At 44.9% G+C, this 22,937-nt stretch overlaps 3 protein-coding genes across 6 annotated transcripts in view; 2 read left to right on the forward strand and 1 right to left on the reverse strand.

Annotated features, from left to right (window-relative positions):
* Nucleotides 1-7,965, forward strand: part of LOC108937551 (uncharacterized) — a 30,369-nt gene extending 22,404 nt beyond the window's left edge. The window contains exons 16-23 of the mRNA XM_029253523.1: nucleotides 1,618-1,819; nucleotides 2,046-2,188; nucleotides 2,363-2,471; nucleotides 3,066-4,019; nucleotides 5,304-5,624; nucleotides 6,043-6,122; nucleotides 6,307-6,433; nucleotides 6,932-7,965. Coding sequence (XP_029109356.1) covers nucleotides 1,618-1,819; nucleotides 2,046-2,188; nucleotides 2,363-2,471; nucleotides 3,066-4,019; nucleotides 5,304-5,624; nucleotides 6,043-6,122; nucleotides 6,307-6,433; nucleotides 6,932-7,902 — 2,907 coding nt within the window. The 3' untranslated portion in view covers nucleotides 7,903-7,965. The remainder of the gene's footprint in view (nucleotides 1-1,617; nucleotides 1,820-2,045; nucleotides 2,189-2,362; nucleotides 2,472-3,065; nucleotides 4,020-5,303; nucleotides 5,625-6,042; nucleotides 6,123-6,306; nucleotides 6,434-6,931) is intronic.
* Nucleotides 1,978-4,378, forward strand: LOC114910926 (zinc finger protein 41-like). Its single transcript, XM_029253455.1, has 3 exons — nucleotides 1,978-2,188; nucleotides 2,363-2,471; nucleotides 3,066-4,378. Exons 1-3 carry the CDS (start codon nucleotides 2,138-2,140, stop codon nucleotides 4,106-4,108), a joined length of 1,203 nt encoding a protein of 400 aa, XP_029109288.1. The 5' UTR covers nucleotides 1,978-2,137; the 3' UTR covers nucleotides 4,109-4,378.
* Nucleotides 7,966-10,007: 2,042 nt separating the features above from the next.
* On the reverse strand, nucleotides 10,008-22,872 carry tmem71 (transmembrane protein 71). 4 transcript variants are annotated; one of them, XM_018757702.2, is made up of 11 exons: nucleotides 22,584-22,872; nucleotides 17,078-17,171; nucleotides 16,887-16,935; nucleotides 16,078-16,290; nucleotides 14,467-14,639; nucleotides 14,167-14,328; nucleotides 13,641-13,710; nucleotides 13,050-13,102; nucleotides 12,907-12,962; nucleotides 12,783-12,822; nucleotides 10,008-12,415 (listed from the first exon to the last, which is right to left on the reverse strand). In XM_018757702.2, exons 2-10 carry the CDS (start codon nucleotides 17,106-17,108, stop codon nucleotides 12,799-12,801), a joined length of 831 nt encoding a protein of 276 aa, XP_018613218.1. In that variant the 5' UTR covers nucleotides 17,109-17,171; nucleotides 22,584-22,872; the 3' UTR covers nucleotides 10,008-12,415; nucleotides 12,783-12,798. The 4 variants fall into 4 exon arrangements, with proteins under 4 accessions (XP_018613218.1, XP_018613219.1, XP_018613217.1 ...); XM_018757703.2 differs by lacking the exon at nucleotides 12,907-12,962; XM_018757701.2 differs by having other exon boundaries at nucleotides 12,783-12,962.
* Nucleotides 22,873-22,937: the final 65 nt, after the last annotated feature.

The raw sequence follows: 22,937 nt of genomic DNA on the forward strand, positions 1-22,937 counted from the left end.
TAAATTGCTTTGGTGGAAAGTGTCCACTAAATAAATAACTGTAACTGAATCAAGGGGAAAAAAAGTATCAAGAAAGTTGCTCAGCTGAAATTGACTTCTATGTCTTATGAGTGGCTACAAAATGCCTGCTGCCTTTATTAACATTTTTGTGCAATTGAAGAGAAAATGTTTTTACCCCCCCCTCATCGGTTATGTTCTCCCAAGTTCCCTTTTGCCATGTTTTAGTTAAGCAAGTAATAAATCTCTGAGTCCAACCGGTCTACTGACCCCTTGTGTTTGAAACTCCCAAACAGGTAAGTTTTTATTAATATGGACCCTAACTAGGGAGGGCTTTTCTCCCCCCCCCCGCTGCATGATTCCAGACCATATTCAACTAATTGACCAAACACAAATGTTAGCCCTTCTAATACAAATGAATTGCTGTAGTATTTTTACCGTAATTTTGTTTTTTTTTTTTTTTTTTCTTCCCCTGCCGAAACCACAGGATGATTCCAGTTTTTAATCGATTATCATGTTTTGCGGTCTCAAATCTTTAGGTACAGGTTCCGCGTACAGCTGTACTGTAACCGTAGACCTTTGCTGGTCCTTTGAATCAATTTTTGTTTATTATCAGATTGAACGAGGTGTTTTAATGAGGAATTTTAAAACTGTCAAATGTTGTACTTAAGCTGAAATGCACTGTGAACTCATTGTAAATAAATGCATAAACCAGTGCCACTGAGCCTGTTGTGGTTTAAACATTGATTTAAAGATCTATTGCATCTAAAGCTTCATTAGACAGCCAGGGATCATCACATGTGGTTGTTGTTTGGTAGTTAATGAGTGGAAAAGGTGGGGGAAGGGTTTCCTTAAGGAATCAACTGGTAAACTATCCAAAGCTGTAGTTTTTCCTTCAGAAAAAAGTACCAGTTCAACATATTTACAGTGACACTCAATGTACACTTATTTAGCAGACAATTTTCTCCAAAGGGACTTCCAATGAACTCTGTGTAGTGTTATCAGCCCCCACACCTTATTCACCAAGGTGACTTACACTGCTAGATACACTACTTATACTGGGTCACTCATCCATATATCAGCGGAACACACTATGGGTGAACCTGAACAGCATATCTTTGGACGGCGGGAGGAAACCGGAGCAAACCCACTCACGTGGGCTTGAACCCATGTCCTGCATCACCCAGGCGCTGTGAGACAGCAGCGCTACTCAATTACTTCTGATAGAGTTAATAAGTAAGCTACCCAGAGCTTTATCTTTAACAGTAGCAACAGCCTGTTAAGTATATTTATGGCATCAATTAGCAGTTCGAAAGAAAAACTATTCAGAGGGAGCACTGAGTTGCAGTGATTTCAGAGCGAAGCCAATCATTTAGCATATTTACGGTAATTTCAGATACTTCCTATGGAACCCGGAAGTAAACTATCCGGTTCGATGTGGTTTGTTTTGCATCATAGTGGCAGCTAGGATTTGGTTATAGAAAGTATACATCAACAGCTTGTTCAACTGTGCAGAAACTGCCCACTTCCGAAAAATCGATATTACAAAAGTTAAACCCAAAGGTGCATGACTGTGTGCTAAAAGCAGCAATGTCCAACAGTGTTTCTTTTCACGCGCAGTTAGTCTCTATAATGGAGGCGCTCGCCAAGGCGGCGGTGGCAGAAATCTGCGAGCTCGTGGAGGACGGGTACGCCGTTCTGCACCTGGAAATCTCCCGGAGTCAGAAAGAGAACGAGTCGTTGAGGAAGAGGCTGCGGCTGATGGAGCTGCGCGCGGGGGAGAGGAGCGCGCGAGGTGGTGGCGCGGCGCGCGGGCGCCCCGGTGAGGGCTCTCGCCGGCTCGCGACACACGGGACCCGTCGGTGCGGAGGGCTGCAGCAGATGAGGAATGCAGCCTCGCCGCTTTGTGTGTGTGTGTGTGTGTGTGTGTGTGTGTGTGTGTGTGTGTGTGTGTGTGTGTGTGTGTGTGTGTGTGTGTGTTTTAATGTTCTTAATCCTCTGCAGCAACGTGTAGTTTTACCTCAGTTGCGTGTTGTTGTGCAACGCAGATCATGAGAAAGTGCGGGAAAAGCCAGCGGTCGCCGCCGGCACGTGCACGTGCACGTGGACGGACGTCGATCATGCATCCAGTGCCGCAGGGATGGTGGTGGAAGATGCCCCTCGCGACTCTGCCTCTGGGAAGGCAGCGAAGGTCAGTCGTCTGGCCAGCAGACACGGGCGCCCTAGGGGTCCGAGGAGTGATTTATGGTTGTTGTCTGCTCTCACAGCCCTCCTGTGAATTCGATCGTGGCATTTCTCCCTTCTGTACGACTTGGAAACTTCCACAGCATCATAACAAAGTCATCGCTTTACCCCCTCTGGGCAGGGCTGCGAGCAGGAAGGAAAGCCCGAGGTGATCATTGTTAAAGAGGAGCGGCTGGAGGAGCAGTGTGAGGACAGTGACCTGGAAGAAAGCATTCAGACCCCTGTGGAGAGTAAGTGAAGGGTGGAGGAACCGTGGGGATACAATGTGAAGATCGGTGGAGTATGGTGAAGAACAGACACACACGCACACACTGCCTGAAACCGCTTGTCCTGAGCGGGGTCGCGGTGAGCCGGAGGCTGGTGGGGGATGGGACTCCAGTCCATGGCAAGGCACCCCAAGCAGGACTTGAACCCCAGACCCACCGTAGAGCAGGATGCTGCCAAACCCGCCGTGCCACCGCCCCCCCCTGCAGCAATGGATCTACAGATTTGTTGCTTCTGTTGACAGGTTATTCATACCAATAAAAGGTCTTTGGATGCATTTCTAGGGTTTCTAGGAAGTTGTCCAAGCCTCACCTTTAGACATGTGCTATCATGTAAACGCATAAAATATCCTCTATAATGTGCGTTAGAACTCAGCATTGCAGCATTTGCAGTTTGGGAGGCATACTTTTAAATGTTATGTCCTCTAGAATAGACAAACATGAATGTGTGAGTCTCAGGAAAATGTACAGTGTACTACAATCTTGTAGTAACATGACTAATTATAAATTACAGAAATTACAGAAAGTTAATGTTAACGTTTGTTCTGTCCCTCGCCGTAGGAGTTCCAGAGCTGAGCCCCGACAATGATCATGGAAGCGCTCCAGCAGTGGATGCGCAGATCACCCGTACGGAGGACATCAAACATTTAAGTGAGCAAAAGAGATCGAGACCCAGTGACTGGGAGGACAGTGGACTGGATGCTGTGTTCAAGACGGATCCAGAAAGTGCGCTCCAACATAGAGTATCGCGTAGTCCAGGAGCACTGAACAGATTGGGCTATGAATACGTCATACAGAGGCCCAGTCAGCTGCAGGCGTTATTTGAACAAGGCAGCAGCGACACGGACGCTGAGGGTCCAGCATGCTCATATTCTAAAGAAACGAGTTCAGACCTAAGAGCTCACGCAGAGCTGGAGAATGCGGGTGCAGCTACTGCAAAATGTGACCCTGGCGGTCTTTCCTCTTTTGAATCCCCTGAGAAACCGCAGATGATCATGAAAGATATGATCGTGTCTGTGCCCGTTATAGAAGGAGCTGACGTGCACTCTCCTTGGAGTAACAATACCATTTTGGGCTGCATTTATACACAACAGAGACATTATAAGGAGTTTGAAGAAAGACAGGGATCCCCTGCCGATGTTTTAGCCAACTTGCGCCTCCCGCTTCCTCAGGTGACGCAGAAAGAGTCGCACTCGGAAATAAATAATTTCCTGCCACACTGCGGGGTTAAGAATCAACGATCAAGAGAGAAACGGTTCATTTGCGGGTACTGCGGGAAGTGTTTCACGTGTCCAAAGTACCTCCAGACGCACCAGAGGGTTCACACGGGAGAGAAACCGTACAGCTGCTCTCAGTGCGGGAAGCGCTTCGCTCAGTCGGGGTACCTCAAGAAGCACCAGAACGTTCACACGGGAGCCAAGCCGTTTGGCTGCAAGCAGTGTGGGAAACGCTTTGCTGACTCCAGCAACCTCATCCGACACAGGAGCGTTCACACGGGAGAGAGACCTTTCGTCTGTACTCACTGCGGGGAACGGTTCGCAGGAAAACACAACCTGAAAATACACCAGCAGAGAAACCATCCCGCTCTTTGGACTGGCAGATGATATGTTTACATGTTAGAACCGACGCCGGTTAATGTATTGTTAACATATGTTTTAGTACTTACAGCATCAAGGTTTTATTTCCTGAGGGTAGAATTGTGTGCTGTGACCACTTATGTTCTCACTGGTTCATATTGTACTGTTTTGTGGGACCTGAAGGTTAGAAATCCACTCGAGCAGAGGTTCTGACATGGTCCGTGGATGGGCTTCAGAGGGTCTGTGAAGTACAGGCTTGCTTTGAAAATAACACTAACTAAATAAAATGAAAATATTACTAAGCAATTACTATTTATGGAGTAATTGTGCAGATGTGGTTTGTTTTTTGTGCAATAAATGAAGTGCAATATTTTTTTCTGAATTTATCAACAAACTTTTTTTTTTTTTTTTTTGCTTTCATTGAATTATTAAAATGATTTATGGTGTACAAATGGTGAAGAATCTCTGGTGTAAAGTAGCTAATAGTAGTAGATAACTCTCTGGCCTTAGTAGCTTTATGGTAAAAAGAATATATTTAGGGAAAGAAGATATTTAATCTAGGTCACAAATACAAACATTAATATTTACATTCCACTAAAGCTGTGATGTTTCATGTAGAACTTTTTTTTTTTTTAAAATACTGGAAGTTTTTTTTTTTTTCTTGTGGAACACAACACAGTACAAGTTGAAAATTAAAGATACTCAATGTATACAATTATTCAGGTAAAAATTTATGCAGTTTGATTATACTTGTATGCAGCAAAATTAAATTCGAAAGGTAATATAATACTGCACATGATACAATTACAGGTGTCACTTAACTGATAAATAAAAGTAAAAAAAAAAACTGCTTGCCCTATAACTGTTTTTTCAAAGGGTGGGTAGAACATTCATTAAAAAATTTTGTTAGGTATGCAAACGATCAGCCTGAGTATCACAATAAAATACTAAGGCCTTTTAAAGAAATACTAAAACGATGCAATTGTAATACAGCTTTACTGTCAGCGCTCTGTTTATTTTAAGGGGAAACGCCGTTTTTTTTCACTCGCCAATAGGAGGCGGGATCAGCGCGCACCGTGTAAACGTCATACCGGAAGTAGTAATGTTCAAGCTAACGTTAGCTTCATTGTCAGTCCGTAGCGGTAGTGTTGCGGTTGGACGAGTTTCGCGCTGTAATAATAATAACAACAACAGTAGAATAGCTAATAATACCTGGTAGCAGTAACCGACACGACAGGTGAGGGAGGAATCATCGTCATGTCCAGCTGTTTGTCGTTCAACACCCAGCTCGCCTCCATCATGGAGGTTCTGGCCAACGCGGCTGTGGCCGAGATCTGCAAGCTCGTGGAGGAGGGCTACGCCGTGCTGCGCCTCGAGATCTCCCGCAGCCGCGAGGAGAACGACGCGCTGCGGAGGAGGCTCGAGGCCGCGGAGGCGCGTGAGCGGAGCGCGGCCCGGCGGGGAGCGCGCGGACCGGCAGCGGGCGAACTTCTTGTTGCTGGAAGCGGCCGCACGGAGGCGCCCTGCCGCGGGGACAGCGCCGGTCGGTGCAGCGCTCTTCTTCTTCTATTCTTCTTGTTGTTGTTGTTGTTGGGGGCCCGCGGTGCTGTGCCACACACACTCTTCTACTCGGCAGCGTAATTTTACTGTGGTAATTCAGAGTACGTACACTCTGGACCAAACTGAATGCTGCAGTGGTCTTTGAACACACCCCCCCCCGGCTTACTGCTTATGTTTATTTGAGTGAATCCTCAGTCCTGGATGATGACGTACTATCTATATAATAATATTAGTCAGTTTACAGTGATTTACACATTCATACAGTATGGTGTTCTTACTCACTTGATACAATTGCGGATCATGCTACGGTTTTACTGGCAGGGGATTCGAACCAGGAGCCCTCAGATTATGAGGCAGTGCGTCTAACCACTACGCCCCCTGCTGTGTTGTTTATTGTCCAGAGGAGAGGACGTTTGGCAGCGACGTGGATGTCGGTCAGTGGAGGGATGGCGATGGGGCACCTGCCAAGAACGATGATCGGGTGAGTTCCGGGACGACGAGGGCGCTTCGCGTTACGTCCTGGTCGCGTCCACGCTGAAAATCTCCGGTGGGGAAATAATATTTTTCAGCGTCTTCGTTGTGGACCTTAACAAGCTGGTGCTGCGTGCGTTTTCCAGCGGATCAATCGCAGCGATGTTCATATTCACGTATTTTCAATTCCCCAGACGCAGACTCCGAACTTGAAAAGGGAAAAGCCAGAATCGGCGTGTGTGAAAGAGGAGCGGCGCGAAGATGACCTGGAAAGTGGAGACCCCGAGGGAGAGCTCAGGATCACAAGGGACAGTAAGTGCGGTAGGTGACAGCCCCTCCCACAAACAATTAATAAATAAAATCCTAGATGGATGAGCTTTTGCAAGGGAGCCCAAAGAATTCTGAATGCTGTCGAAATCAAAAAACGTTTGTGTTCGGTTCTCTCCGGCGACATCTGAGATTTCTTTCTCGTTTGAACGGGTTTTGAGTTAAATTTTTGTAGGAAAGACTGTGGCTCATCCTCTTTAATGACTGCTATAGGTCATGATCCTGTTTACTGTATTGCTAATGTGTTAATACAGTATATACAGTGACAATACTATACAATATATGAATGGTCTGCAGCCGTACAGTATATGATAATGATAAATCCTGTAAGGAGTCGGACATGTTATCCGACAGATACGCCATCCGGCTTGGTCTCGGGAACGAATGATTTTCAGATAAATAGCATTTCTAGCTATATGCACAGACGGCCTTTTGGTGTGTTTTTCTAACTCAGGAATTAACTGCATGTACATCGGCTCCATCTGCTTACAGGATTGGTTGAGCCATGTGCTGACAGCAAAGATGACGATCCCGATTTAGAAATCAAAGCCACGTCAACGAGAGGCAGAGAACTGTCTAAGAACAGGACCAGAAATGCTGTCTGGGAGGCAGATAACCTGGGCGCCGTCCCCAAGGATGAGCCCGAGAGCGATGGTGCGGAGCAGTGGACGGGAACGAGGCGCAGCGCAGGAGCTCTGAACAGTCTTGGTTATGAATATCTCATGTATGACAGAATCAATCTGGACACCTTTTCTTCTCACGGTATCGCAGAGGAGCAGACAGACAATTCGGCTCGTGGTTTTGCTGCAGATTCGGAGAACCTGCCTGAGGTTCCAGCGCCTTCTGATGGGAACAGAGAGGGGTTTTCCTCTTGGGATAAAGCGCCCATGTTTGGAGCGGTTCGCCCGCAACGCAGCTGTTACGGCGACGAGGAGCCGCAGGGTCAGTTCCCGCTAGAAAAAATCCAGATGTTTCCCTCAAACCCCGAGGCGGCTGCAGGAGAGGACAGCGCGTCAGAATCTTGTCCCCCTCATGTCAATGGCTGGACCTCCTGTGATGACGAGTTTGTCAGATCAAAGACGGTTAAAAGCCACCGCAGAACTGGTACGAGAGGAAAGTTGTTCATCTGCACGTACTGTGGCAAAGGTCTCGCCTGCCTGAAAAATCTGAAAACTCACCAGAGGGTACACACGGGAGAGAAACCGTTCAGCTGTGCCCAGTGCGGCAAGCGCTTCGCCGATTCGAGCAATTTCAAACGCCATCAGAGCGTCCACACGGGCGAGAGGAGGTACTCCTGCACGTACTGCGGGAAACGCTTCGGTCAGTCCGGCTCCCTGAAGGTCCATCTGCGGGTCCACACCGGGCACAAGCAGTTCATTTGCTCGCAGTGTGGAAAGAGTTTCATTTCGTCAAGTCACCTTAAGAGACATCTCAGCGTTCACGTTGGGGCCGCGGTTCTCTAGACTGACTTCGGGTATTTTAGAGTTACGCTCTGTTGTCCAACAGTAGAAAGGAGGCATTGCGTTGCGTTGCCACTGCAACAAAAGTACGCCGCTGCCCTTCGTCGCTGTCGAAAGCAGAATTGGGATCAGTACTCGTCATTCCAGTGAGAGGCTGGATGGAAAGGGTTCATTAAATAAAAAAATCATTTTTTTTTTTTATATTCTGTTTTATAATTCAAAAAGGCTTAAGAGTGTCTTGAGATTTCACACGTTTTCAGGAGGAATTGTTAAACATTGATGTGCTGTTTCAGTGTTCGACGTTTGCTTCTGGGCAGATGTGCTAATATACAGGTGTGTGTGTGTGTGTGTGTGTGTGTGTGTGTGTGTGTGTGTGTGTACTGTATATAATGTATCACTAAAAGACTCCAGTGGAGCCTATGACATTTTCAGTGTCATCACATGTTCTCTGCTACAACTTCTCACCCAGAGTTGTGAATTTCCCAGGAATGTAAGAACAGGGCGTGTTGCCTGTCTCAGTTCTTTCTGACGGTGGTCCGTAGGTCGATCCGATCTGCTAATATCGCAGCGTTTCTATCTGTACGTCAGAAATTCTCTGGCATGTGTTTTCATCCTTCGTAGCTGCTTTGTTAAATATTAAAATCATTCTTTCACAAGGTAAAGGGAAGCAGATGGTCTTGTACTTTAACCACATCAGGCTTCTGATGAAAATATTTTTAGTGCAAAGCCCAGTACTTGGCTGAAGATGTTTGAGTTAAACATGTAAGGTACGTAACTGACATTTCAAACCTGAAAAAGTGGTAGCGTGCGTTTTCAGAATGCTTCTCTCAGGTCTTGCAGATTAAAAAGATTTCAGCTGCTTCCCCGGTTAGAAATAAAAACCATAGTAACAACTGTAATGCACTGAAGCAGTGATACTAATAACTAGGTACTTTTTATTACAGTAAGTAGGTATCACCCCCACGGTCAGTTTGGAGCTTGTCTTCTGATTATCACTTTCTATTGTTGTTTTAATTAAATCTTTTTAAATTACTTTTTCTTATACACATGGTATGGGACTCACCGTGAGCAGTACTGTACCAGATACAGGGGTATCGGCACCATGCTGTTTTAGTTTAAGTGGAAATATTAAAATGGGTTTTTATATACATCAATATTTTCTGTCCATTTATGATGCTAAACACAAACTGGTACAGGAAACATTTAAATCAAATAAGTGGTGTGTGTGTGTGTGTGTGTGTGTGTGTGTGTGATGCTTTCTGCTAAATCTTCACTGAATAGCTACTCTGCTTTTTGTAACTTTGTGGGTTTGAATCCAGCCCAGTCTGTGTGGAGTTTGTGTGTTCTCCCCGTGTTTGCGTGGGTTTCCTCCCACAGTCTGAATTGGTGACTAAATTGTCCTTTGTGTGTGTGTGTGTGTGTGTGTGTGTGTGTGTGTGTGTGTGTGTGTGTGTGTGTGTGTGATTGTCTTGTGATGAACAGGAGTCCAGAGTGTACCCTGCCTCACTCTTTCTAGGCTATACTTCAGACCACCGTGACCCTGTGCTGGACAAGCAGTTTCTGCTGATGAATGGGTTGATGGATTTCCAAAATATGTTCTCGTCTTCCCTGACATTACTCTCCTCTTCAGGCTAGCATGCAGCTACGGCACAGACTTTGCATGAGTTTATCTTAGCTGCTTTCAGCAATAGGAGAGCTGAAAATGGATCACGGCAAGACACTCGGGAAATGAAACAAGGTCCATGTACTCATAGAGTAAGTGCTCCCCTATTACTGTACATGAGCAGGAAGAAGGCATGAAATGCCCATCCTGGAGAAATGCTGGCAGACTGTAAACTGTGTACTGAAAGACCCCCTGGCTAACACCCGTTTCTTCACGTTAGTTCTTCAGGTAAACAAATACACAGATTACACCACCACCCCAAAGGTGCGTTAAAAATACATTTATTTAAAGAAATGCAACATTCACATTTGTGCCATTTACATATTAAAAATGCATCAACCGACCTACGGTATGAAAAAATATTCTTCAGATTTGAAAATGAAGAATTTGATTGAGTCAATTTTATTGTATCAAATATTAGAATTAATTTCTTGACAAAATATTTTCCAGTTAGAATCTACATTTTCCACTTCATTTTCAAGGCAGAGTTTCTTTAAATCACGGACAGAAAATGCACAATGTAAATGTCTGTACTATTGAAATTAACATAAAAAGCACATGCAATACATTGTGACTAACATGATACGGAACTCCAGTGATGTGATATTATACTGCTATAAATGTGCAATACAGAAACTGCTGTACGTCTGCAGTCCTGTACTGAAGGGCCACTGTGTGTGTGTGTGTGTGTGTGTGTGTGTCCATTGTACCTGAACACACAAGTGCTTCACTGAACTCATCATTTCTCTAACCAAACTCATTTATCAGTATTTCAAAGGTCTCTCCAGGTCAGGATTTGTCATCATGAAATGTGTACAGTTCTGATTTCAAATATAATGATATAAAAACCAGCATTACAGCATTTTTTTTTGCCAAAGTAAAAAAGTTCTATGTATGTTATATATATATATAAAAAAACTTTAATGATGCCTAAAATGTATAAAAATGTAGTCTCAGTAGCAACAATGCCAATAATAGAAGGTACATTCTGATTTTCTTCGGTGTGATTTGAAAAGTTTTGAATTCAAACAAAAAAGTCAACTTCTCTCCCTTTTACTGCGGTACCTTTACTGTATGACCACAACACGGCAAAATAAATCTGTGCTGCAAGAATCACCAAACCTGGTCCTGGAAAGCACCCGTTCTGCTGGCTTTATAAAACAAACAGGTTATGACGGCGGGAGATGTTACCAGAACACGCTCCAGGTGTCGAAGGTTACATACCTATAACTTCACGTTATGTTACTTATCACGTGTACGTACAGTAAACGTGGTCCACGTTGACTTCAACGAGCGGTACCTGGTAAAATGTCATGAAATGATCATAATTCCCCAATTCCAAATGGAAAGGGTTAGGAGAGAAGGGGTTCGAGGACCAAGGTTTGCGTTCACAACACATTCAGTACTTCGGCTTATTTATGCGGGTAATTTGCATATCGAACAAACCAACAGCAAACAGCTTGGAAAAACGCACGTCGTACCAGAGTAAGGTTAAATGTAACATTTAAAAGAAGCGGTGAGGCTGTGCAAAGTCAACAGCGTTACTTTGTATTCGAGACAGAATTAGCCACACGCTTATTGAAATTGTATTAAACTGAAAAAAAAAATGAATTAATCACATTAGTAGCTTATAAAGAGTAGCAGTAATCATTCTCTACTTTGGTATCGTTATATTTTCTAAAAGCTTGGCAACATGGGAGGCCCAGACATGTTTGTTTCAATCACTAAATACAGCAAATGGCCTTTACTATTATTACCGTTATTAATATTACATAAATAGTTCCTTCTAACTCCTTTAAGGTGCCTGTGTGCCTTGTGCGCGTTCTGTTAGGAACGCACACCTTCTGCTTTTAGGTTAATAACAACCGTAAAATTGTCTGCGGCGAGTAAAGAAATTCTTGCGAGCGCTCAGTGCCAATAAAACGATCGTGTCCCGAAAGCACTGATTTACTCCAAAGTTTGTTCATTGCATAATTGAGGCCGTAAGTCACATTCAGAGCAATCAGGTCCCGTTAATAATATGCGAACCTTGTATTACGCTGTATTATGTACACTTGTATTTACACTCATATACAGTGTGTATATATATATATATAATTTTTCATCGTATTTTGGTCCCTAGTGACAGTCGAATTGGAGAGCTGCTTGTCCTTATAGACTCTGCACTTCGTTTCGTCGACAGGCACAACGGCTCACGTGGCAAACAGTTCCTACACGTAACGACAATAAAGAAGGCACCCGCCTGCAGCTATTTTTTGGTTTTTCCGACATGAAGACAATGGCACGTTCATCATTTTTAAATGATTTTTGGAAGCCCTGACACCAGTTAGTGCTCACAGAGCTTGTGCAGCTGTTTGACCAAAATTAATTGGTTGAAATACATGTATAAATGTTAAAATAGCGGACTTTTCGGTCGACTGGCCCTGTGTCTTTCAACTTATGTTTCTAAAAAATATCACAGTAAACTGGACCATGTTGGAGAGCCCAAAACAGCCAAGGTATTCTACCGACTAAGTGAACTTTTTCCAAATATTTCCATTTTATTTGTTTAGCTAAATAATTATGTCTAATACTTCTTACAAATATCAGCTGAGTATTTTAACTGCTACGGTTTCTTTTGGTTTTCAAGATACTATAAAACATAAAAAGATGAATAAAAGTGTTAAGAAACACACGGTTGTGCTCCGTTCATAGCAGAAGCTACACTGTGAGACCAGACAAGTCCAGCCACACACTCCATTGACGCACTGAAAGAGCGAAGAGCTGACAAACGTTTTTTCAATTTCACGTCCCATCTTCTTCGTTCTCGTTTTACGCTCGTCTCTCCTGCGAGCAGCAATCCAGCCTCCGGTCCTAATCGGCCAGTAAATGAAAAATAAATAAATAAAGAGTCATTAATAAGTGCCTGTGTGTGTGTGTGTGTTGCTACCTTGCAATGGACTGGCATCCTGTCCAGGGTGTAACCCCCTCTGCCTTGGGCCAAATGACTCCAGGATAGGCTCCGGTTCACCGTGACCCTGCTCAGGACGAGGGGTTACTAAAATTGGATGTATGGATGGATGGACGGACAGATGGACGGATGGACAGATGGATGGATGGACGGACGGACGGAGTTAATAATGATGCAATGACCTGTTTATGTAATTGTGGTTCAGGTGGGTTGAACTTTATAGGAATGACCTTTATATTTTGCTTTTATAGAAAGAAAATAAAATATTACCCTTTCTCTCTCCTCTCTACTCATTTCTTGACCTGATAACCTATAAGAGAGACATCAGAGTAAACGGCAGCAGTAAACGGCTGATCGCTTGGCGGCGTTCCGAGAAGAGGAGAAACGGTCCCACCTCGGTTTTGGCTCGGCGCCGCTGAGCCTTGCTCCCGAATTCGGACTTTGCGAGGACTGCGAAAAGAAGGCGCGGCGATACGCTCAAAGCAGCGTTACGGCTAACGTTCCGGAATATTCCTGGAGGCCGGTCTCAGCACTTACCGAAAGACACCAAAAGCAGGACGGACGCCGCAGCAACGCCTCCCAGGAGCCACCTGGGAAATAGAAACATCATCAGGTCATTCGAGGTCAATTACACACAGGAAGCGACGAATGGTTCTCGTTACGGTCGTCTGAGATACTTAACAAAAACATGCCATTATATGTCTATTATGTAAATGGGTAGCTGGTAGTAGAGTAGTTACAGCTGCTGCCTTTGGACCCAAAGGTCGCAGGTTTGATTCCCTTCTCTGGCTGTAGGACCTTTAAGCAAAGTACTTACTCAAAAATCACTTCAATAAAATTACCCACCTGTCTAGATGGGTAAGTAATGTAAATACATTAACATTTTAAGTTGCTTTGGAAAAAAAAAGCATCAGCTAAATAAATGGAAATCTGTTAAAACAATGTTTTCATACATAATTGTATTAATACATTAAGGTTATTAATACAGCTGTCAGATTCTATTACATGTTAGAGGCTGTTTGAAAAACATATTAAAGCTGCATAATGTATTAATTTATGGATTTATTATGCCATGAAAATATATGGAAACATTATTGCCAAACAACACTTTAAAAAGAGACAAGATACCTCGAGAACACGCCTATGAAGAGGCAAACGGCAAGGAAAATGAGGACGAATCCTTTCACAACGGCGCGATCTGGAAAACAGGGAGACAAAATCCATCAATAGTTCATTAATTTAGGAAAAACTTGTCTGAAATGACTTAATATGATTAATACAACTATCAAACCCAGCATCAAATGCTGACAAATATAACAATAATTAACATAGATGTGAAACCCAGCATCAAATATTAATACAATGATGATTAATATATGTATTAAACAGTGTAAAATGTTACTAGAATGATGATTTATACATGTATCAAGCCCAGCATTAAATTCAGATTAATTTAATGATGATTAATACATGTGTTAAACCATATTTGAAATGCTGATTAAAACGATAATGATTAATACAAGTTTCAGACCCAGTGAAACAGAGACTGCTGTATGGGTTCGTGCCGAATAAGAGTTGATGAGTCTAGGTATGATGATCGGCCCCCTCATATTGTGCCGCGGACCCCGGTATCGAGGCCCTTCCCGCGTTTTACCTGCCGGCTTTGGCTTCCGGTGGCAGCAGCTCCGGAACTCGAAGGCGGAGGGCGGCGGGACGTCCAGGAAGCCCTCCGGGTTCTGACCGAGCCGATCCTGGGCTTCGTCCGGCGCCGAGAGCAGCTCCTCCTTGCCCAGAGGAGGCGAGTCCACGCCGTGGTCTGTTCGGGTGAGTCCGAGTTACGGCGAGTAACGTCGCAGCAAACCGCCCGGTCGAGAACAACGTCACGCTCCTATTTTGCACACGTATTTCTAGTAGAAAAGGTGGGGTACAGCTACCCCCCCCACCGCCAACTTGCCATAAACGAAGCTGTATCCGCCGCCGAGCTCGGTGGGTCTCTCCTCTAGCCAGGAGGACTCGGCCAGGGGCGAGCCGTAGACGCCCCCGAACACTCTCTCCTCCAGCCAGGACTGGCTCATCCCGAACAGGCTGGCCAGCGACCTGCGGGGCCTTCGCCGACGCCGGAATATTCTGTACAGGGGAGGGGAAGAGAGACAAGCGCCTCATGCCGCTGCACGATATCTGAGAGAGGAGTGGACTGCTTCCAAGCAACAGGAAGCAATCGCCGATGCCTACGCGCGCACATCCATTCGTCCAAATCAGGGTCACGGTGGTCCAGAGTCTATCCTGGAAGCATAGGGCACGAGGCAGGGATACTAGTCCGTCGCGGGGAAGTCACACACTCGTTCACTCGCACGCACGCTACGGGCAGCGCAGAGTCGCTGATCCATCCGAAATACATCTTCGGAGTGTGGGAGGAAACCAGAGCACCCAGAGGAAAGACATTCAGACTCCACGCAGATTTGAGGCCACGAGGCACCAGCGCTACCCGCTGTGCCGCCGTTGCTGTAGCCATCCACATACATCTGAACTTGAGAATAACCCGAGCAGGACCATTTTAACTAGCTCCTCAGCTGTCGTCACAAAGCCATCTTTGTTCTCAGAGGGTTCGACGCCCCCGGAAACCGATGCCGACGATCACTGCTGGTGCCCCACTAACTACGCTGCCAACTGACTCCGCGACAGGGAATGCATAGGGCCCGGCTGCGTCTGGTCACCCGGCGTCGGGCGCTTGTCACTGTGGGCTGGACTTTTCCTCAGAGGACAAGAGGACGTGCGGAAGCACAGTCCCGCCAAGCAAGCGGGTGTCGAGAACCCAGAGGGAGCAACCGGCAGCGCGTCCAGACGCTGGGAGGGAGGGCGGGACAGGAGGAGCGAGTCTGTCGAAATCCAGAGCAAATGGCTCTGTGTCCCTTTTACTGTGATTTTCCTCAGAATTCACCCTGCACCAGATCTGAGACTTTTACCATTGTGGATGTTTCATTATTGTGAAGTAAGAAAATTATTATTACTATTGTTATTAGTTTACATTCAAAAGAATCCTCAAGTAAAGCACTGTTACTTAATAATGCTACAATATGGCTCAAACAAAAGCTCTTACGAAAAAAGCGAAAAATTGTAAGATAAAAAGTGACTCAGGGACAGTTACTGATTCACTTTTAATGTTCCGAATGTTCATAGTTTAAATCCAGATTTAGCTCATGAGAAAAATAAATCTGTACCTTTGCCATACATTAAATGTGCTCCGCTATTATTACATGTTGTCAGCCGGACTAAATGAATTACAGCAAAACGAGTAAAATACCACAGTATAGTAAGTATTATTATTAACCATTTATTTAACTGGCACATTTGTCCAAAGGACTTGAGCGCTAAACGAGTTACAGCGATTTGCCCGTTCATACAGCAGGGTCATTTTTACTCTTCATCACTTCACGGCGGAGCGTCTCCGTGAAGGGCACCACGGCAGGGGCGGGGATTCGAACCCGGGCCCACGGACCGCAACCGTAAGGCAACGGCTCTCGCGCTCGAACGGACGCTCCGCGCGGCCGACCTGCCCGAGCCTCACCGGACCGGGTTCTCCTTGTAGGACACGTTGGTCTTGGACGGGGTGAGGGAGACGTTGCCGTCGCCGTCGCACGCGTAGCTGTCCTCCGTCAGCACGTAGTAGCCGTTGGAGAGGAGGCGCGGGCTGCGGCGGCACGAGCACAGGGACCCCGTCAGGGGGTTCAGGGAGTAGCACTGGTAGGTGAGCTCCGGGGACAGCGGGGAGAGGCCCAGGCTGCGAGAACCGCAGACACACGTCACGGCACACGTCCGACTCTTGCTAGGGTAAAGAAGATGTTAAGAAGAAATAAAGAAAAAAAAAAATCATCTGATCTGCACGATAACTCATGTGGACAATGGACCTTTGGTACTATGGTACTGAACCCTTACTTTACTCTAAATTGCTCCAGTAAAAATTACTCAGCTGTATGAATGGGTAAATAATTACAAAGTAGCTTGACAGTTTAAGTCCTTTTGGAGAAAAGTGTCAGTTAAGGGGGGGAAGTAGTGGTGCAGTGGGCTTGACTGGGTCCTGCTCTCCGGTGGGTCTGGGGTTCGAGTCCCGCTTGGGGTGCCCTGCAATGGACTGGCGTCCCGTCCTGGGTGTGTCCCCTCCCCCTCCAGCTCTACAGCCTGCGATGCCGGGTTAGGCTCCGGCTCCCTGCGACCCTGCTTGGGATAAGCGGCTTCAGACAGTGTGTGTGAGATAAATGGAAGATGAAGTAACTCCACAGACTGATATTGCTCCCTATATTTCATTCATCTGTAATTCCATTAAATAAGACTGTGGAAACACCCTGCTCGGTGTATGAGACAGGTAAAATACCTCACCTGTGACACGACTGCTCAGCCAGCGAATGTCCCTCTTTTATAGGAGAGCCTGTAAAATGACAAGAACAATACCCGTGACCTTGACTCACCCTTGACCCGCGACCCGGACAAGGAAACCGGAAAAGGCGCGCGACACGTTAAACGCTCCACTAAACGTTAACGTACGACACGGTCGCCGATCACCCACGCACTTGTGACTGCTCCAGAAAACAGCAGCGCCATGGCGGAGGGAGGGCCGCCCGGCGCCTTCTGGGGGAGTTGGGACGTCACCGCCGGACCCTCCTGCTACATGACACAATTGAGATAGAAACCTCTTAAAGTCAAGAGAAATAAAACATCAGCAAATTGTTGTCGTCGGTATCACAACTGCGGGAGAGGAAATCGTACCTGATTATAATATACATATATATGATATTCAGTTGTGTTTCGTTTCCAAGGAGACCCAGATGAGCAGAGGATATTTCATAATACGTGTATTTAAAGACACGGTGCTGCTTAAAAGTATGTGAACCCTACGGGGATGGTCATTATTCTTGTATAGAATATTAAAATAAATCTAACTGTTAAATCTTAAAATAAACATAGACAACGAATAAATTACTATGATTTACACCCCCGATTCTATTTACCTACTTGGTTTAACCAATGCAACTCGGGCTTCGCTTATTTTTACACCTGCGCTACATGATTTCCTCTAAAGCAACACGTGGAATTGATCTTCACACACTATTAAGTTACAAGGGAAACAGTGATTCTCATTAAATGCTCATTTCGTGGTAAAACCAAGGGACACGAGGGGGTTCACGTACTTTAAAGAACCCCTGCATATATTATGCATATTTTGCTGTGTCCAGAAATGGAGTAGACAATTATTAATAACCAGATTTCTGAGTCCCGAGGCTCCAGCAATGTGGTTGTCACCCCTCCCACAAAATTATTTTTGCACTTTATAATCATAAGTGCTCTATTTAGAGTCGCTTGAGGTGGACGTTAAAATAGATGCGGAATTCCGTCCTGCATTACGCCACTTGCGAGTGGTAAAGAAGGACTTCTGAACATGTGATTCAAATTTTCCATCATTCATTTATTATAAAAATGTAATGAATTGTGTGCCTTTAATTTTAAATTATTAGTTGTATTATTCTTAACCTTTATCTGACACTTCTGTCTAAAGTGACGTACAATGCTAGATGATCAACTTTGCAATGATTTACCCATTTATAGAATATGGTATTTTAGTGTATAAACAGCAGGTAAGTACCTTGATCAAGGGTACTAGAGCAGGAGGGGGATTCAAATTAGGGATCTTCAGACAGGCTTAACCGCTACGCCACCTGCTGGCTTCCCAAAACTGAAGACATCTTTGGGTCCACTTGAGCAATATGGTACACGCTGTACTAGTATTTCTAATTTTTTATACATTTAATAATCATATGATAACAATTTCAGCATTTCTATGCATTGCCTAAGAAAATTTTTTCAGCTTCTTTTTACACATTTCAGGATGAAAGTGAACAGGAGCTGCAAACCCCACCATCTGTCCCTGTTTTTCCCATGAGGTGAAAAATGCTAATCCTACCAAAGGCCACTGCAGTTTGTGAAAAGTAATGTTGTTTCTGTTAAAATACAGATGTTCTTTATGCCTCAGTAGAGATCTAGTTCAACGGACTAAGTGCCCATCATCCCCCCCCCCGGGGTTCCGAGCTCAAAAGGACGACGCTCAGCCCGTCGGTCCAGATCTCTACTGACCCATGAAATCTCAGCGCTCCTTTCAAAAACACGGTAACTTGAGAGCAGCTGTTGAAAAATGCAGGGATGAGGTCACTCTTCCTGTTAACTGGTCCTGGGCTGGAGGACTCGACACTCTCTCACACACACACACACACACACACACACACACACACACACACTCTGCTTGAAAGATAATCACACTTTAAAGTCCAGCTTCTCAGCAAGAGAGCTAAAAGTGGGCCAGTAAAAATGAATATTAAAAATGAAAAATGTTCTGAAGTATACAGTATGTAACTGTTCAGTCTCAGTACATTTGACCATTAAAAGACAGAATAAGAAAGAAAAACAAACCGGAAAAAGTTAAAAAAAAAAAAAAAAAACATTGTGTGAAGCAGACAAAACTGGTCAAAAACAAAATGATATTAAAAATTATTTTTAAATAAATGTATTTTTTTTTAAGAAACAATATTTCTCAGTGAGAGACAGAATTGATAAGGACATTGAAGACCTATCATATAGAATATTTTTAACAAAGCCAAAATGCAACAGCCAGCTGATCTCAACAGCAGAGTACTTATGGGTACTGGTACTGGTAGTTACTGACACTGGTAATGGTGTAGGGGCTCAGCTTCTCTGAACACACTGTACTGTGCAAAAGTCTTAGGCACTTAAACATTTCACAAAAATATTTATTTTCGACAGTTATTTAATGCCTTCTGCATTAGTGTCAATGGGAAAGAGCATATTTTAGATTTCAAAGTGTTCCTTTTGCAAAAAGTTACAGTATTACAGTATGGGTTTTCTATTTCATTAAGGAAAGAAAGTACACACACACACACACACACACACACACACACACACACACACACACACACTGAAACCGCTCATCCCAAGCAGGGTCATTGCAAACCTAACCCGGCAACAGAGGGTGCAAGGCTGGGGGGGGGGACACCCAGGACGGGACGCCAGTCCATCACAAGGCACCCCAAGTGAGACTCGAACCCCAGACCCACCGGAGAGCGAGACCCGGCCAAGCCGACCACAACCCCGCTCGGGACAAGCGGTTGTTGACGACGGATGGTTACTAAGCTTTGTAGGAAGTTAATTAATTAATTAAGAGCATTATTTTTTGAAAGCATTTTCACTTTACATCTTTTTCCCCAAGTGCCTAAAACTTTTTCAAAGTACTGTAGAAGAAAAGCAAGAACCGGTCTTGAGTTGGACTTTCCGAAAAGTCACTAATCGGACTCCCTAGATGATCTCCTCGAGAGCTCCCCTTTGGTCCAAATATACTTTTCCTAATTATTGCTGCCAGAAACAGTCCTAATCCAGATTAGAGAACAATCTCACAAATATCATAAGTGACCCGTAAAGGATCAGATGAGCCAACAGGGTCCTTTGTGATGACGACGACCGCCATGGGACCGCCTTACTCCGCGGTCACGTGATCGGGATTCTGTTTATTTTCAAAGAGCGCAGAGAGGATGTCGGATCCCAACCCATAGCATCTGCAGACACTTCCTGAGGACAAGAGGATTCTGCTGCTTCTTTGGGCCCTTTGCTCTAAAGCTGAATGTGTTACGACTTATTCTATAGTCATAGCCAATGAAAAGCAATAAAATCTTTAGCAATGAAAATAACAGCAAGTGGAATAACGGTTACTGCTGCTGCTTCTTCACCTAGAGGTTGCAGGTTTGAATCCCCCATCCTGATTTAGTACCTTTTATCCTGGTTCTGGGCTGAATGGCTACAGTGAAAATGACTCATCTATATAAATGGATACAAAGTGGATAAAATAGATACAAACAAACTTACAGACTGTAAACATGTAAGCTGCTAGAACACTGGTTAGAGCTGCTGCTTTTGGAGCCAAAGGTTGCAGGTTTGAACCTCACCTCACCTCCAGCTGTGGTACCCTTGAGCAAGGTATTTACCCTAAATTTCTCCAGTGGAGAAAAAAAGAAAATACCCAGCTGTATAAATAGGTACATAATTGTAAGAACCTTAACAGATGTTTTGGAAAAAAACATCAACTAAATTAATAAATAAAAACAGCTTAACAGTATTAAATCACTCAACAAAAATGTTAGGGAAATGAGTACACGCAATAATCCAAACTAAACTTCTTATGATCCATAACTGAAAGCAAGTGTATGATGTGTGTGCATTATATGCACATCTGGCAGATTTATTATAATGAAATATACAGTACAGTGTGAGTACACTGCTGGAAAAGTATCTCTTTTTTTTCCCCCATTTTTAAAATAATTTTCATAAGAAAATGAGCTGATGTCTCTCTGCAGCTCTTCCGCAGCAGATCCCAAAGACGTTGGACACCTGCGCGTTGCTTTGCTTTCATTCTCCTGTCCAGTTTGAGCCTTACAGGTGATGTCCAGGTTACCCAGGTGACAGGCGTACATCGTTTCCCTGGTCCCGCATCATAAGTTTCTATGAGTTACCTGTGATTATATTACTATTAAAGTAAGAAAGCAAAGTGGAAGGTAGAAAGTGATAGAGCACATGATATTACACCTTATATTGCATTATTATATTAAAATTAAAAAAAAATTGCACATGATATTGGATGGTTATATTGCTAGTAAGGGAGGCGCGGTGGCGCAGTGGGTTGGACCGGGTCCTGCTCTTCTGTGGGTCTGCGGTTCGAGTCCCGCTTGGGGTGCTTTGCGACGGACTGGCGTCCCGTCCTGGGTGTGTCCCCTCTCCCTCTGGCCTTACGCCCTGTGTTACCGGGTAGGCTCCGGTTCCCCGTGACCCCGTACGGGACAAGCGGTTCTGAAAATGTGTGTGTGTGTGTGTATTCTAAATAACGCATTAGAAACCTGTCAGCTGGAGTCTGATTAGACGATTGCATCTTGTATTTGTTTTTCGACAGTCAGCGAGAGGAGGAACGGAGAGCTGTGATGACACCAGGGCTGCTATGTATGAACAGCAAGTAGCACAGGGCACCACGTCCGAGTAACGAAAGCGCTTCTGGAAAAGTCCATTATATACATGAAATATATTGCTGCGGCATTAATATGATTGAATGTGCTGTAACATCAATGACAACAAGGAAAGTAAACAACGCAGAGAATCAGAATGTTGATACAATTCCAGTTAATTATATTTGTCACACAGCAGCAAGGAAAGTCCCCATCTTTCCAAAGAGGACTAGAGCACCGACCCCTCGGATCAGCGCAGGGTGGATGCTCTGATCACAGGACCTACAGCTGGAGTGGGTTCGAAGCAGGGAGCTGTGGATTACAGGGTGACGCCCCTAACCGCTACGCCACCTGCTGGTTCATTTCTTAGGTTTATATGACAAACATTGTCATGTCGCATCGCATGTCATGTCATGCTCATGTTATGTCCACGTGTTCCAGGTGTCCACGTGTGTGTACACGCCCCCCCTCCCCACACACGGTGGGCTCCTGTTGTCCACGAGCGCGGCTGATGCAACATCACTGGTCACATTGTAACAAGCAGAGCTGCTGCAATTCCGTAATTAACTTAGTCTTGGTGCTGAACTCACCGCTGCGTGTTTCGCACAAAAGAAATAAGAATAAATTATTATAAGCATGATAAAAAAAACAAAAGGGAATAGGAGGCTTATTCTTTTAAACAGAAACATTCACCTAACACTTTTCTTCAAATCACCCAGCTAGATAATTTTAGTAATTCCGAGTAAGTACCTTCTATCTTACGACGGAGGAGGTGGGACTCAGACCGTAACGTTTAACTCTAACCTGCAGCAGCGTAAACGCTACGCTACCAGCAGCTGTGCCAGACACGAGAAAATACATATGGATTACGCATAAGCAAATAATTTTACTGCGTCATTTGTTTCTTACAGTAGTAGAATTGATGATGCAGATAAATCAGTGGAACCGGGTGGTAAAGAAAAGAGCGGAAACAAAAGAGGCCCCAAGGACTCAAGGAGCGGTGCCGAGCGCGCGCTGTACTTACTGCGAAATCGCTCGTGACGATCGTTATACCGAGAAAGGAGGTAAACGCCGCGATTGAAGTGCGGGTCCGCGAGCCAATCGATCACCCCAGCAGAACCTTCTCAGCAGCTTTGATGGGAAGGCGTGTGTTTGGTCTTCATACAGGACGAACAGCTGTCCGCGGAGAGCGTCCGAGGGGTCCTAGTGCCCTTGGATACAGGCGAGACCCACAGGAGTACAGGACGGAAAGCTGTAACTCAGAGGAAAGGGTCCGACTGGTCCTAGTGCCCTTGGATGCAGGCGAGATCAGGAGTGCGTTTACCGTTTGTACAGGACGGATAGCTGTTCGAGGAAAAGATCCGAGGGGTCCTAGTGC

Source organism: Scleropages formosus, chromosome 7 (assembly GCF_900964775.1).
Source record: "Scleropages formosus chromosome 7, fSclFor1.1, whole genome shotgun sequence".
Taxonomy (NCBI): Eukaryota; Metazoa; Chordata; class Actinopteri; order Osteoglossiformes; family Osteoglossidae; genus Scleropages; species Scleropages formosus.

What these genes read in the sequence shown, in the direction of transcription:
- LOC114910926 (XM_029253455.1), top strand. Translation starts at nt 2,138, where the DNA reads ATGGTGGTGGAAGATGCCCCTCGCGACTCTGCCTCTGGGAAGGCAGCG. An exon ending in CCTCTGGGAAGGCAGCGAAG is followed by an intron (nt 2,189 to 2,362) that starts GTCAGTCGTCTG and finishes CCCTCTGGGCAG; the next exon opens with GGCTGCGAGCAGGAAGGAAA. An exon ending in CATTCAGACCCCTGTGGAGA is followed by an intron (nt 2,472 to 3,065) that starts GTAAGTGAAGGG and finishes CCCTCGCCGTAG; the next exon opens with GAGTTCCAGAGCTGAGCCCC.
- tmem71 (XM_018757701.2), bottom strand. Translation starts at nt 17,108, where the DNA reads ATGGCGCTGCTGTTTTCTGGAGCAGTCACAA. An exon ending in CCGGAAGCCAAAGCCGGCAG is followed by an intron (nt 13,711 to 14,166) that starts GTAAAACGCGGG and finishes CCTGTTTTCCAG; the next exon opens with ATCGCGCCGTTGTGAAAGGA. An exon ending in TTCATAGGCGTGTTCTCGAG is followed by an intron (nt 13,103 to 13,640) that starts GTATCTTGTCTC and finishes TCTATTTCCCAG; the next exon opens with GTGGCTCCTGGGAGGCGTTG.